This window comes from Microtus oregoni, unplaced genomic scaffold (genome assembly GCF_018167655.1).
Source record: "Microtus oregoni isolate MIOR12 unplaced genomic scaffold, Mior012 000005F_ref0000423, whole genome shotgun sequence".
Lineage (NCBI taxonomy): Eukaryota > Metazoa > Chordata > Mammalia > Rodentia > Cricetidae > Microtus > Microtus oregoni.
This window is the reverse complement of record NW_024543064.1, coordinates 15,680,827-15,694,044: the sequence shown is the minus strand read 5'-3', so window position 1 is coordinate 15,694,044 and position 13,218 is coordinate 15,680,827. Positions and strand designations below refer to the sequence as shown.

General features: G+C 52.0%; 1 protein-coding gene across 1 annotated transcript in view; it reads left to right on the top strand.

Annotated features, from left to right (window-relative positions):
* Window positions 1–11,624, top strand: part of Hspg2 (heparan sulfate proteoglycan 2) — a 101,948-nt gene extending 90,324 nt beyond the window's left edge. The window contains exons 78-97 of the mRNA XM_041651821.1: window positions 858–967; window positions 1,135–1,282; window positions 1,361–1,477; window positions 2,282–2,393; window positions 3,711–3,855; window positions 3,938–4,037; window positions 4,207–4,316; window positions 4,432–4,540; window positions 5,729–5,827; window positions 6,120–6,341; window positions 6,663–6,907; window positions 7,308–7,479; window positions 7,574–7,696; window positions 7,790–7,846; window positions 8,692–8,767; window positions 8,884–8,962; window positions 9,115–9,182; window positions 9,337–9,420; window positions 9,854–9,957; window positions 10,068–11,624. Of these exons, the coding sequence (XP_041507755.1) occupies window positions 858–967; window positions 1,135–1,282; window positions 1,361–1,477; window positions 2,282–2,393; window positions 3,711–3,855; window positions 3,938–4,037; window positions 4,207–4,316; window positions 4,432–4,540; window positions 5,729–5,827; window positions 6,120–6,341; window positions 6,663–6,907; window positions 7,308–7,479; window positions 7,574–7,696; window positions 7,790–7,846; window positions 8,692–8,767; window positions 8,884–8,962; window positions 9,115–9,182; window positions 9,337–9,420; window positions 9,854–9,957; window positions 10,068–10,240 (2,453 nt within the window). The 3' untranslated portion in view covers window positions 10,241–11,624. The remainder of the gene's footprint in view (window positions 1–857; window positions 968–1,134; window positions 1,283–1,360; window positions 1,478–2,281; window positions 2,394–3,710; window positions 3,856–3,937; window positions 4,038–4,206; window positions 4,317–4,431; window positions 4,541–5,728; window positions 5,828–6,119; window positions 6,342–6,662; window positions 6,908–7,307; window positions 7,480–7,573; window positions 7,697–7,789; window positions 7,847–8,691; window positions 8,768–8,883; window positions 8,963–9,114; window positions 9,183–9,336; window positions 9,421–9,853; window positions 9,958–10,067) is intronic.
* The last annotated feature ends 1,594 nt before the right edge of the window (window positions 11,625–13,218 follow it).

The following is a 13,218-nucleotide window of genomic DNA, read 5'->3' as shown; positions in this document are numbered from 1 at the left end:
CTGACTCTGATGGAGGAGACCCCCACCCTTGTCCAATGGTAGACTTTAAAGAAACAGACAGTGTTAAACAGAGAGTAGTGACACATTCTTGCCATTTCAACATGCAGGAGACTGGGGAAGAAAGATCTTGGGTTTGAGGCAAGCCTGGGCTACATAGTAAGACACCATCTCAAAATAAATAAACATATTCCTATAATTTAGCATTTCCAAGGTGGAGGCAAGGGGGATCATAGGTTTGAGCCCACCCTGTGCTACATAGAATGGGTAGAGACCAGCCTGGGCTACAAGAGACCCAGCCTTTTTTTTAAAAAAAAATGGGGGTGTGGAGAGGGGGTAAAGGCACTTGCTGCCAAGCTCCAGGACCCACATAGCAGAAGAAAAGAACCGATTCCTGTAAGTTGTCCTCTGAGACCTCCACACACATGCCTGGCATGTGTACACATACACAAATGTAAACACACAAATAAATAAATTAATTTTGAAATAAATAAATAAAAAAGACACCATGGAAGTAAAACCCTGTAGAAACACAGTAGAGACATAAACTACTTTTTTTAACCTCAAACTCTGAGACTTTACCTACTCACATACGTTGCACTAGTGCCCCCTTCTCAGGTCCCGTCCGTTTCCCTCCTCCTCCACTCCCCACCCCCGAGCTGTACAGATGTCTGCTCAGGCAGGAAGTGATATCAGCCAGCCTGGTCGCCTCTGTCCAACCAGGAATGAAGAGCCATAGTCCCCCGATTCGTACAGTTGATGCAGTGCCTCTCTCCCAGAGTAAAAAAAGTCTAGAAAGCATAAGTTAGCACAAAGTTGGCGGATACCATCACACGGGTGACGTCTGTCTGTCCCCTCAGCCTTGCCTCAGATCTCAACTCCTCCAGAGGTCCGAGTACCTGCTGGCTCTGCGGCAGTCTTCCCATGCATGGCCTCAGGGTACCCGACTCCTGCCATCACCTGGAGCAAGGTAAATGTTGGGCAAGTGCCAGCTGACAGTCCTCCTGGCTAGGACAGGCTCTGAGCCGGTTCAGTACCACAGGACCTGGTCAAGAATGAATGCCCAATTTGAAGATGGTCCTGGAGCAGAGTAGGGGGCATGAGCCAAGGTCAGGCCTTCAGTGTCAGTGTTTGTAGGTGGATGGTGACCTGCCACCCGGCAGCCGCTTGGAGAACAACATGCTGATGCTGCCCTCAGTTCGCCCCCAGGACGCCGGCACCTATGTGTGCACTGCCACCAACCGGCAGGGCAAGGTCAAAGCCTTCGCCTATCTGCAGGTGCCAGGTAGGACAACTTCAGCCCTAATGGGCAGCATGTACTAACTCGTCCACAGGTGTCTCTCTGACAGTCTTCTCTCTGCAGAGCGAGTGGTACCCTACTTCACCCAGACACCCTACTCCTTCCTGCCACTTCCCACCATCAAAGACGCCTACAGGAAGTTTGAGATCAAGATTACCTTCCGCCCAGACTCTGCAGATGGTAAACCGGCACCCAGTGGGTCTGGAGGCTGGCCTGGGGTGGGGTGGGGACCTGTCTCTTGGATTTGTCATCGCAGTAGGAATCCCAACAGAAGCCCTGAACTGTCCAGAGTCCACTGGGTTTCTCTTGCCCCCTTGCTTTTCAGTCTCTCTGTGACATTCCGGCCTCTACCTGGTCCTATTGCATGGCTGCCTTGGTGCCCAGCCCTCCTGGCCCATCTTCCTGTCCTGCTCAATGTTCTTCTTATCTGATGAACCCCTCTCTCTCTCTCTCCTCATTCTCTCATCCTGCTGGTCTCTCACTTTCACTGCCCAGGCCTTCTTCTCTACTCAGGTGAGTTTCTGCCTCCCTGCCCTCCTTCAGACACACCCTAAAGATGCGCGCCCAACAAGTTTGTTCTATCTCGGAGCTCTTAGCAAGGCTCTTCTCCTCAGGTCACTGAAGCTATGATGGTGAGGTTCCTAACCACATTCTGGAGTGAGGGATCATAGATCAGAAAGGCTCAAGACAGCGGTTCTCAATCTGTGGGTCACAATCCCTTTGGGGGATCGAACAATCCTTTCACAGGGATTGTCTGAGACCATCTGCAATCAGATATTTATATTATGACTCATAACAGTAGCAAAATTACAGTTATGAAGTAACAACACAAAAATTGGTATGGTTGGAGGTCATCACAACATGAACTGTATTAAAGGGTTACAGCATTAGCAAGGTTGAAAACCACTGGCTCAAGAACTTAGGTGACTGTGACAGAGGGCTGGTGACCAGAGGGGAGGCTGCTCACACTCCTATGCCCTCCAGGGATGCTGCTGTACAATGGGCAGAAGCGGATCCCAGGAAGTCCCACCAACCTGGCCAACAGGCAGCCTGATTTCATCTCCTTTGGCCTTGTGGGCGGAAGGCCCGAGTTCCGGTGAGATCTCTCCCTCCATCTTCTAGGGGGGATGGACTGGGAACTGGACACAGGTTTTAGTTGGACGTATTTTGCATTGGGCTGAGTTATACTATGGTGAAGCTATAGAAAGAGTTTACAGCTGTTACCCTTGATGGCCAGTCAGTCTACTAAATGAGGCACCTTATCCTGAGCAGGCAGAAGAGGGGTCTTCTACTGTAGGCAGAATTCTTCCACTCATCCGTGTACTTGTTCCTTCTTTCATCTATCACTCCTTTCATCCATCTATCATCCACCCCATCTATCGCATTCATCCTTCCACCTATCTGTCCATCCATTCGTTCGTCTATCCATCCATTCATCCACTTACTCATACATCCATCTATCCATTTATACATCTATTCATCCATCCATTCATCCATTCACCTGTCCATCCACTTATTCATCCCTCCATTCATCCATCTATCCATTTATACATCTATTCACCCACCTATCCATCATCCACCCCATCCATCCATTCATTAACCTGCCCATCCATTTACTCATCCCTCTATCCATCCATTTATCCATTTATACATCCACCCATCATCCATCTCTCTATCCCATTTGTCCATCCACCCATCTTCATCCATTCATTCACCTCACCTGTTCCTCTACTCATCCACCCATCCATCTGTCTACCTGTCCGTCCATTTACTCATCCCTCCCTCCATCTATCTATCTATTGATGTATCTATTCATTCATCCATCTCTCTATCTCATTTGTCCACCCACCCACCCATCTTCAAACATTCATTCTCCTCACCTGTTCCTCTACTCATCCACCCATCCATCTAGTCACTCATGGGTCTATCAGTTCGTCCATCTTCTCACTCATCCTCTAACCAGTCACTCATCCATCCAATAATTACTTGCTTGGCTCTTGCCATGTGTCAGGTGCTGTTACAGGTATGAACAGAACAAGATAGGTTGTTCCCTATAGCAGCGACCACTCTAGCTGGGGGACTTCAAACCGTAACAAAGAAAAGCAAGGCCATCTCAGCAGGAAATGCAGTGAAGCTAAGGACTGGTCTGCAGGGCCTCAGAGCAGAGAACTCCTCCCAGTCCTAAGAGCCTGCTCTGGGGATGCTCCCACAGAAAGGTGGTGAAGGAGAAAACTTTCAGAAGAGGTGGGGATAGCTTGGGTTGGGTAATGAAGGGAAAAACAAATCAAAGAGAATTTCAAAGCCAGGACCACGGGGAATGTTGTTCTTCCCCTGGATCCATTGCCCAGCCTGGGCTTGTCTGAGGCCGTGTTTACAAACCTCTCTCTTGCCCCTGCCCCACCCTACGGAGCAGATTTGATGCAGGCTCTGGCATGGCCACCATTCGCCACCCCACACCGCTGGCCCTAGGCCAGTTCCACACCGTGACACTGCTCCGAAGTCTCACTCACGGATCCTTGATTGTGGGCAATTTGACCCCTGTCAACGGAACCTCCCAGGTGAGAGCCAGCCTGTCCCCTGTTTCCGGTTCCCAGCCTTTACCTACCCCAGTAGCTGGACCTGACTTACCCACCTCCACAGGGCAAGTTCCAAGGCTTAGACCTGAATGAGGAGCTGTATCTGGGTGGCTATCCCGACTATGGTGCCATCCCGAAGGCTGGGCTGAGCAGTGGCTTTGTTGGTGAGCTTTCTTCTTCCCACCTCCCTAGCTAAACCATCTAACCATATAACCAGATGGTTATAGAGTCGCCCGAGCTAAAGAGAACACAGTAGATATGAACTGCAGCTGACTAACTTCCCGTCCCTCCATATGCTCACCCTGCCTCCCCCAATCCTGCCTCCCCCTCCAGGCTGTGTGCGTGAGCTGCGCATCCAAGGCGAGGAGATCATCTTCCACGACCTCAACCTCACAACACATGGCATCTCCCACTGCCCTACTTGCCAGGACCGACCGTGCCAGGTGGTTCTTCCTATACCACTCCCCTGCTGCCCTGAGTCATGGCTTGCCCCTGCTGGGGGAGAGGGAAGGAAAGGACTGTGGTCTCCTTGGCTTGATGTCTGTTACTGCTTTGCAGAATGGGGGCCAGTGCCATGATTCAGAGAGCAGCAGCTACAGATGTGTCTGCCCTGCTGGCTTCACTGGCAGCCGCTGTGAGCATTCACAAGCCCTGCACTGCCACCCAGGTGAGTACCCCTCTCCAGCTCTCCATTCCTCCTGCTCCTCAAGAATTTAAGAGCCCTCCCATGATGGTAACTAATCTCTCTCAATAGCCCAGACACTGCCATCTAGGCCTCGGCTGCCCCCCCATTACCTGAGCCAGGCACCCGTACCCTGCACTCTTACATAGGCACAGTCTTGTGTGTGAATGTATTTTGCTGCGATTGAACCCAAGGTTTTGCGCATGCTAGACAAGTGCTCTGCCACCTAGCTACAGCCCTGACCCCACCCCAAGCTTGCCATTGCAATCTGGGCATGGCGGCACACATCTATAATCCCAGGATATGGGTGACTGAGACAAAAGGATTACCATGAGCTCCCGGCAGTCCTCGATGACAAAGGGAGAGACCCTGTCTCAAAGAAACCATAAACAAACAGGGCTGGGGATTTAACTCAATGGTTAGAGTATTTGCCTAATGTTTGCATTCCCAGGGCCCTGGGTTCAGTCTCCAGTACCTCATAAACTAGGTGTACTGTGCCTGTCTGTAGTCCCAGCACTTGGAATATGGAAGAAGGGGGGTGAGAAGTTCAAGGTCATCAGATTCATAGTGAGTGTGAGGCCAACCAGGACTACACGAAACCCTGTTTCAAAAAGCAAGCAACGTTGGGTGGTGGTGGCTCATGCCTTTAATCCCAGCACTCGGGAGGCAGAGACAGGCGGATCTCTGTGAGTTCGAGGCCAGTCTGGTCTACAGATCACGTTCCAGGACAAGCTCCAAAGCTACAGAGAAACGATGTCTTAGAAAAATAAATAAATAAATAAACAAACAAACAAACAAATGAAAACAAATCTAAAAAAACAAAAAGCCTACTGGGTGGTAGCACTTAGCTATAACCCCAGCACTCAGGAGGCACAGGCAGGAAGATCGTGTACCAATTCAAAGCCAGACTGAACTACATGGTAAGTTCCAGGCTAGCCAGGGCTGGAAAGCAAGACTGCCTAACAGCAAAACAAACACAGATACAGTCACTTAATGCCACAGCTGTCCCTGCAGGTCCTCTCTGACAGTGTCCTTCTTATGACTGTGCCCCCCCACTTTGGACCTGGACAGTCGTCCCAGGCTAACAAGGTCCCCAGGGGTGTGGGAGGCTTAGTTTAGGCACAATAATCTCCCCTGCTGAGTTATCTCCCTGTCTCTTCACTATGTCTCCAGAGGCCTGTGGGCCCGACGCCACCTGTGTGAACCGTCCAGATGGTCGAGGCTACACCTGTCGCTGCCACCTGGGCCGCTCAGGGATGAGGTGTGAGGAAGGTGAGTATTCGCTACGACGGCTGGGGACATTATCCAAGGCACACTGGGGCCATCACAGTCCTGTGAGGAGTAAAATTAGTCTAAAGCAAGATGTTAACACCAGCTGGCTACACTACTGTCTAACCTGAGTCCCTTACTTGGGATTCCCCGAGAGGACTTCTCTCTTCCCAGAAATCTTCAGCCTAATGGTCAGGGCTGGTCCTGAGGCTCTGGTAGGGGATTGGGCGAGGGAGGACTCCTGCCCAGGACTCTGCTGTTGCCACTGCTCCTAGCTAAGCTATCGCTGCTACAGGTGTGACGGTGACTACCCCATCTATGTCTGGCACTGGCTCCTACCTGGTACTACCGGCTCTCACCAATACCCACCATGAGCTACGCCTGGATGTGGAGTTCAAGCCGCTGGCACCTGATGGTCTCTTGCTGTTCAGTGGTGGCAAGAGTGGGCCCGTGGAAGACTTTGTGTCCCTAGCGATGGTTGGCGGCCACCTGGAGTTCCGCTATGAGTTAGGGTCAGGTAAGCACTGAGCGCCTCGTGTGGATGAGCCTGGGTACCAGGCTTTGCACTGTTTTTGGGTCACCATGTTGCCAAGAGGCAAGATGGGGTAAGACAGGAGCCAGACCTTCTGTGTGACTTAAAGGCCACCCCTAAGCAGTGGTGGCACACACCTTTAATGCCAGCACTCAGGAGGCAGGTGGATCTCTGTGAGTTCAAGTCCAGCACAAACTTGTCATCAGAGATTTGGCAAATATACGAGAAGTGTCCCACTAATCACATCCTAGAGTGGGGGAGTGTCAGGGTCCCTCCAGTACCCAATGCCTCCTATGGTCTCGTCAGGTCTGGCTGTTCTGCGGAGCCATGAGCCACTGGCCTTGGGACGCTGGCACCGAGTGTCTGCAGAGCGCCTCAACAAAGATGGCAGCCTACGGGTGGATGGAGGGCGCCCTGTGCTGCGCTCCTCACCAGGAAAGAGCCAGGGTCTCAACCTGCACACGCTGCTCTACTTGGGGGGCGTGGAGCCCTCCATACAGCTGTCCCCAGCCACCAATATGAGTACCCACTTCCATGGCTGTGTGGGCGAGGTGAGGAGTAGCCCCCAGAGGGACAGAGGGAGGTTCACTGTGGGACCACTTACCACTCACAGGGTCCTGGGACTGACACATTTTCGGCTGAGTCGGTTTCTTCAAAATAGCGATAATAATAGTCCCTACTGAGTTCTAGGACAAGCTCCAAAGCTACAGAGAAATCCTGTCTCAAAAAACAAAAAAAAAAAAAAAAAAAAAAAGTCGCTACTATTTAAAGTCATGTTGGGAACTGGCTATGTAGAAGGTACTCAGCTTCAAGGCCTCCCACACTCAGGGTCCTACGCTACTTTGCATGCCCGACTTCCCAGACATTTTCCAGTGCAGGCTCTCTCTGCTGACACACCCATGTGTCTACCTTCCACATCCCATGAGTTCCTTGGTGCTCCTCTGCCCGCAGGTGTCTGTGAATGGCAAGCGATTGGACCTCACCTACAGCTTCCTAGGCAGCCAGGGTGTGGGCCAATGCTACGACAGCTCCCCGTGTGAGCGCCAGCCCTGCCGCAATGGCGCCACATGCATGCCTGCGGGTGAATATGAGTTCCAGTGCCTTTGTCAAGATGGCTTTAAAGGTACCAGAGCCAGCCCAGGACACAACAGGACGTGGGTCCAAGGGTCAGAGGGTAACTCTAGCTCCTGCTCACCCGCCCTTGCCTTGACCCATAGGAGACCTTTGTGAGCATGAGGAAAACCCTTGCCAGCTCCAAGAGCCTTGTTTGAATGGTGGCACCTGCCGGGGTACCCGTTGCTTCTGTCCTCCTGGCTTCTCTGGTCCACGCTGCCAACAAGGTACTTACTATTAGTTGTATCCACCCTCCTCTGGGGCCAGACACAGTCACTGGGTGTCTGTGTCCACCAACTAGATCCCACCCTTCCCCACAGGCGCTGGGTACAACATAGTGGAGTCTGACTGGCACCTTGAAGGCAGTGGAGGCAATGGTAAGTACTCCCTGTGGCCAGCAAGGCAAACGGGTCTTGGTCTCTCAGCCCTTTTCCTTGAGTTATTTATACCTCAGTTTGGGTCCTCAAGTAAAACAAGCCCATGGGAGGAGCTCACTGGGCCCAGATAGGCAGGAACAAAGAAGGACAAAGTCATAAACAACTTATCGGCTCGGCAAGGTGACCTTGGGATGGCCTTCAAACTATTCTGATGTCAGATCCTTCAGTCAGCAAGCATTTATTGTGTGCCACATTTGAACTGTCCAGGGCTCATGCTTTGGAATTCTTCATACCTAAAAGTAAAAATGTGTGGAACTGAAGACAGTTAAGAGGGCTGGAGGCTCCTACCAAGACGCGAGTTCAGTTCCCATCACCCACATCAGGGAGCTCACAACTGCCTGTGACTCCAGACCTACAGCACTTGGGAGGCAGAAGCAGGTGGAGATCTGTGAATCTGAGGCCTGCCGGATTTACAGAATGAGTTCCAGACAGCCAGGGTTGTTACACAGAGAAACCCCATCTCATATAAATAAAATTTAAAAATTAAAAAAAAAGAAGTAAAAATGTGGGTCTGTGCAGACCTGATGGCCTGAGTTTGATCTCTGAAACCCCTGATGGAAGGAGAGAACTGACCCCTTAAATTTGTTGCGCAAGCGCCACACACACTGTGACACAATCACGCCCACACTCACACCTCTCTCTCTCTCTCTCTCTCTCTCTCTCTCTCTCTCTCACACACACACACACACACACACACACACATCATATACACAAGCTCAATAATAATAATAAAAAAATGAGATGGGCACAGTGGTGCACACTCACTGTCCCCTACTTTTGCACAGATGCCCCTGGGCAATATGGAGCCTACTTTCACGACAATGGCTTCCTAGGCCTCCCCGGCAACATCTTCTCCAGGAGGTAAGACAGGTGGTGTTGACCCTCTGGGTCCGGCAGGGTTAACAGGAGTCTGAGACTCAGGCTTCCCCTGACCAACTGCTTCCTGCCCCGCCCCCACACTCCCCGCTTCTCCCCAGCCTTCCTGAAGCACCTGAGACCATTGAATTCGAGGTTCGGACCAGCACAGCCAATGGGCTCCTGCTCTGGCAGGGTGAGGTGAGTGGACAACCAACTGGGGGTCTTGGGATCCCTGGGGCTGGAAACTGGCCTCCTGGTTGGGGAAGTGCAGACAGGAAGGTCGAGGTGACAGCCTGCAGGGTCTCAGCTCCCCAGTGTAGGACCCTAGAGACTCTACGTTTCCTTGGCAGGTGAGAGAGGCCAGCCGCAGCAAAGACTTCATTAGCCTTGGACTGCAAGATGGCCATCTTGTCTTCAGGTGAATCCTAGCACCTCCATCCCCCCTCTTCCATCCCTGGCTTCTCCCACGGGAAGCTGGAGCTCCAGGTGTCCCAGCCATACACCCCTAATGCCATCTGCACCTTTAACCTCCTGTCCCACCCCATAACTCACACCTTCGTGGGTCTCCCCAGCTACCAACTGGGCAGTGGGGAGGCCCGTCTTGTCTCTGAGGACCCCATCAATGATGACGAGTGGCATCGGGTGACGGCACTGCGGTAAGAAATCCAGTTCAGCACTAGGGGAAGGGACCAGAGGTGGGCATGGGACCAGGAGCTCGCCCTCCAGAGGGGAGGGTAAAGAGGAGGAGGCTTGGAGATCCTAGAGACCGAATGAGAAGGTGATGTGGGATGGACACCTTGCCGGCAAGCAGAGCTCCATCAGGGTCCAGGGTGGTGCACACCTGTGATCCAGGAACTTGGGAGGTAAAATCGAGAAGATCCTGAATTCAAGCCCAGCCTTGACTTTTTAAAGAGAAGCAACCTGAGGTTGGGACTCAGAAGGTGACTGTGTATAACCAGTAGGTGAGGGGGGACCTGAGAGTAAGCAGGGGCCAGATTTGTCCACCTATGGTGAGTCTCAATGACAAGAAGAGGACATTTGTGGAGGATGGGAATTCAGGGCAATGGGCCTGACCCTGTCACATTGCAGAGAGGGCCAGAGAGGCTCCATCCAAGTGGACGGTGAGGAGCTTGTCAGCGGCCGGTCCCCAGGTCCTAATGTAGCGGTCAACACAAAGGATATGGTCTACATTGGTGAGTACCCCGCAGGGTGTCGAGACAGGCAGGGGAGGGAATGGCAGCCTTCAGCGCTACAGTCTGGCCTCCTTGCTGCTCTGACCCACCGTCACGCTTCTCTTCCACAGGTGGTGCCCCAGATGTGGCCACACTCACCAGAGCCAAGTTCTCCTCTGGGATCACAGGCTGTATCAAGAATTTGGTGCTGCACTCAGCCCGGCCTGGAGGCCCACCCCCACAGCCCCTGGACCTGCAGCATCGTGCCCAAGCAGGGGCCAACACACGTCCCTGCCCCTCATAGGCACCCGCCTCCCTCCCACGGACTCTTGGGCAGCACCCAGCCTGACAATGTCGAGTATATTATTATTAATATTATTATGACTTTTTGTAAGACTGAGGCAATGCCACGCTTGCTGCTACCACCCTGGGCTGGACTGGAGGGTGGGTGCGCCAGCTCCCCCACGTGTGTGGGCAGAGCCCCAAGGCTGGTGGGCAGGGCAGGTGGACTGGAAGAGGTTTTCCTCAGAAGGCCACTGGGACTTGAAGTCAGGCTGGTAGGGCTCAAAACTGCTCCACCTCCTTCCCCACTTCAAAGTAAAGTTGGGCTGTCCATTTAGCAGCCCCAGGACAATCCTCATTGCTCTGAGTGCCAACCTCAGTTTACCACCTGGCACCTCACTGTCACACTGAATGAGGGGACATTGCAGTGGCCTGAGCTACTGTGCTGGGAACAGAAGGCAGCTCACTCCCCACCCTGCCACACCCCAGCTTCCTCCACCTCCACCTAGCCAGAAACCCCATGTCCTTGGCAGCCTTCCCTCCCACCCAGCCCACTTCCACCTGCATTCCCCACTACCACCCACACACAGCTCAGGGCCCTGCCCTCAGGAGCTGCAAGGGAGACCAACTCTCCCCCCCACACACCGGCTAGGCAGAGCCCAGCAATGAAGTCCCACCACACCAGGCCGTACCCCCTACTCTTCTGGAGGTGAAGGCCCAGGGCGTGGGGGAACAGGAATCAGGAAGACCAGTGTCTTGGTGGGGGCAGCCGAGGCCTCAGATTGGGAAGGGGAGGAGGGGTGATGCCCTGCCCACCTGGAAGCCTGAGGGCCCAATTGAGGGGTAAGCAGACCCAGACTACAGCTGTTGGGATACTTGGCCTCGGGTCCTCAAGGGAACCCCTGTGGTCTTCATCTGATTTTTTTCTTAATAAATGGTGCTATCCCCGCCAAAAGGTCTCCTGTCTCTTTGACAAGGGGTCCACTCAGTATTGCATGGGGTGGAGGGCATGGCAGGGTTTCTGAGATCAGAAGGAAAAGCAAAACCAAACAAGTTTCACGATCAGATAATGGCCCAGTTCCTGCCCTTGGTACCCCTTCCCCAGGCCAGAGCAGTGCCCACCCTTGCTCTTCAGACCCTCCCAGCACAGCGCTCACCCCAGTCACAGGACCCACCCAGCACAGTGCCCACCCTTGCTCTTCGGACCCTCCCAGCACAGTGCCCACCCCTGCCCACAGGACCTGTCCAGGACAGTGCCCACCCCTGCCCATAGGACCTGCCTAGCACAGCGCCCACCCCACACGACCTGTTCTCTCTGTCATGAGCATGTCATGTCTATGCTTCAGACAAAGATTATGTCTTTCAACAAATCAGGTTTTACTGAATTGACAATAAATTCATAAGCTATGTCATTATTGGTTACAAAGTCACTCACAGACATGGCCCTTGACAACGTCAGATAATTTTCTTCCAATCCTAACGACTAATATTATTTCTCAGGTATCTCAGGATACTTGTCACAGCATTGTTCGTGTATCTATGTGTATATACATGTGTGCATGTGTGCTGTGTTACAGATCAGCTGCGAAAGGTTTGTAGAGGCACCAGTGAAGACAAAGGCAGAGTTGCAGAGAGGCCCTGCTGAGTCCAACAGCCCAGTTAGCATTCCCAGTCGCCTAGGAGCTGGCTTCCAACAGTTAGCAGCTCAGACAAGCCAAGCAGGGGACCCTGCTCCCTGATGCACTGAAGCCTCCACATTAGGACGCTGTCCCATCTAGGACCCACTGACTGCTGGTGGCCAGTGTACCCCTGCATTGGGTGTCCTTCCCTGTATACGATCCAGGGCAAGAGGTTACATCATCCATTGGTGTAGGTTCATAGGCCTGGCTTTTCTTCCTTTGTCGTCATTTGTTTTGTTTTGTTTTTGTTTTTGTTTTTTTTGGATTTTTGAGACAGGGTTTCTCTGTAGGTTTTTGGTTCCTGTCCTGGAACTAGCTCTTGTAGACCAGGCTGGCCTCGAACTCCCAGAGATCTGCCTGCCTCTGCCTCCCGAGTGCTGGGATTAAAGGTGTGCGCCACCACCGCCCGGCTTGTTTTGTATTTTTAAGTTTTATTTCTTTTACACATATGTGGGTTTTGTCTGCGTGTGTTTTCTGTGCACCACCTGTGTGTCTAATAACTGCAGAAGCTGGAAGAAGATGTCGGATCCCCTGAGGCTGGAATTACCGTTGTGAACCACTATGTGGGAGCTGGGAATCAAACCTGGGTCCTATGGAAGGACAGCCAGTGTTCTCAACGGCTAAACCACCTTCCCTGGTTTGATTCTTCAAGACAAGGTTTCTCTGTATAGCCCTGGCTGTCCTAGAACTCGATATGTAGACCAAGCTGACCTCAAACTCTGCCTTCCTCTGCCTCCTGAGTGCTAGGATTAAAGGTGTGTGCCACCGTGCCAGGAACCAGCCCCTGTTCTTGTACTTTTAGGACAAGGTGTTATTCTGTAGCCCAGGCTGGCAAACTCAGGACAACCTCAACATCTCAAGTGCCGGAATTATAGGTGTGATTCACTGACACCTAACTTGGTTTTTCTGATATGGTTTTGATAGGCTCATTAAAAAAAAAAAACTTTATTTTTAGGTTTAGTTATTTTTATGAGGGTTTTGTCTGCATGTGTGTCTGTGTATACATGTGTGTGTATGTGTGTGTGTGTGTGTGTGTGTGTGTGTATCATGCATGCCTGGTATGAATGCCCAAGGAAGCCAGAAGAGAGTGTCAGATTGCTTGGGGCTGGAGTTACAGATGTTTGTGAGCTGCCAAGTTGGTGACAAGAAGAGAATGCAGATCTTCAACAAGTATTCTTTTTATTTTTTTTAGATTTATTTATTTATTTTATGTATGAGTGCTCTATCTGCATTGGCACCTTTATGCCAGAAGAGGGCATCAGATCCCACTAGAGATGGTTGCCAAGAATTGAACTCAGGACCTCTGGAAGAGCAGTCACTG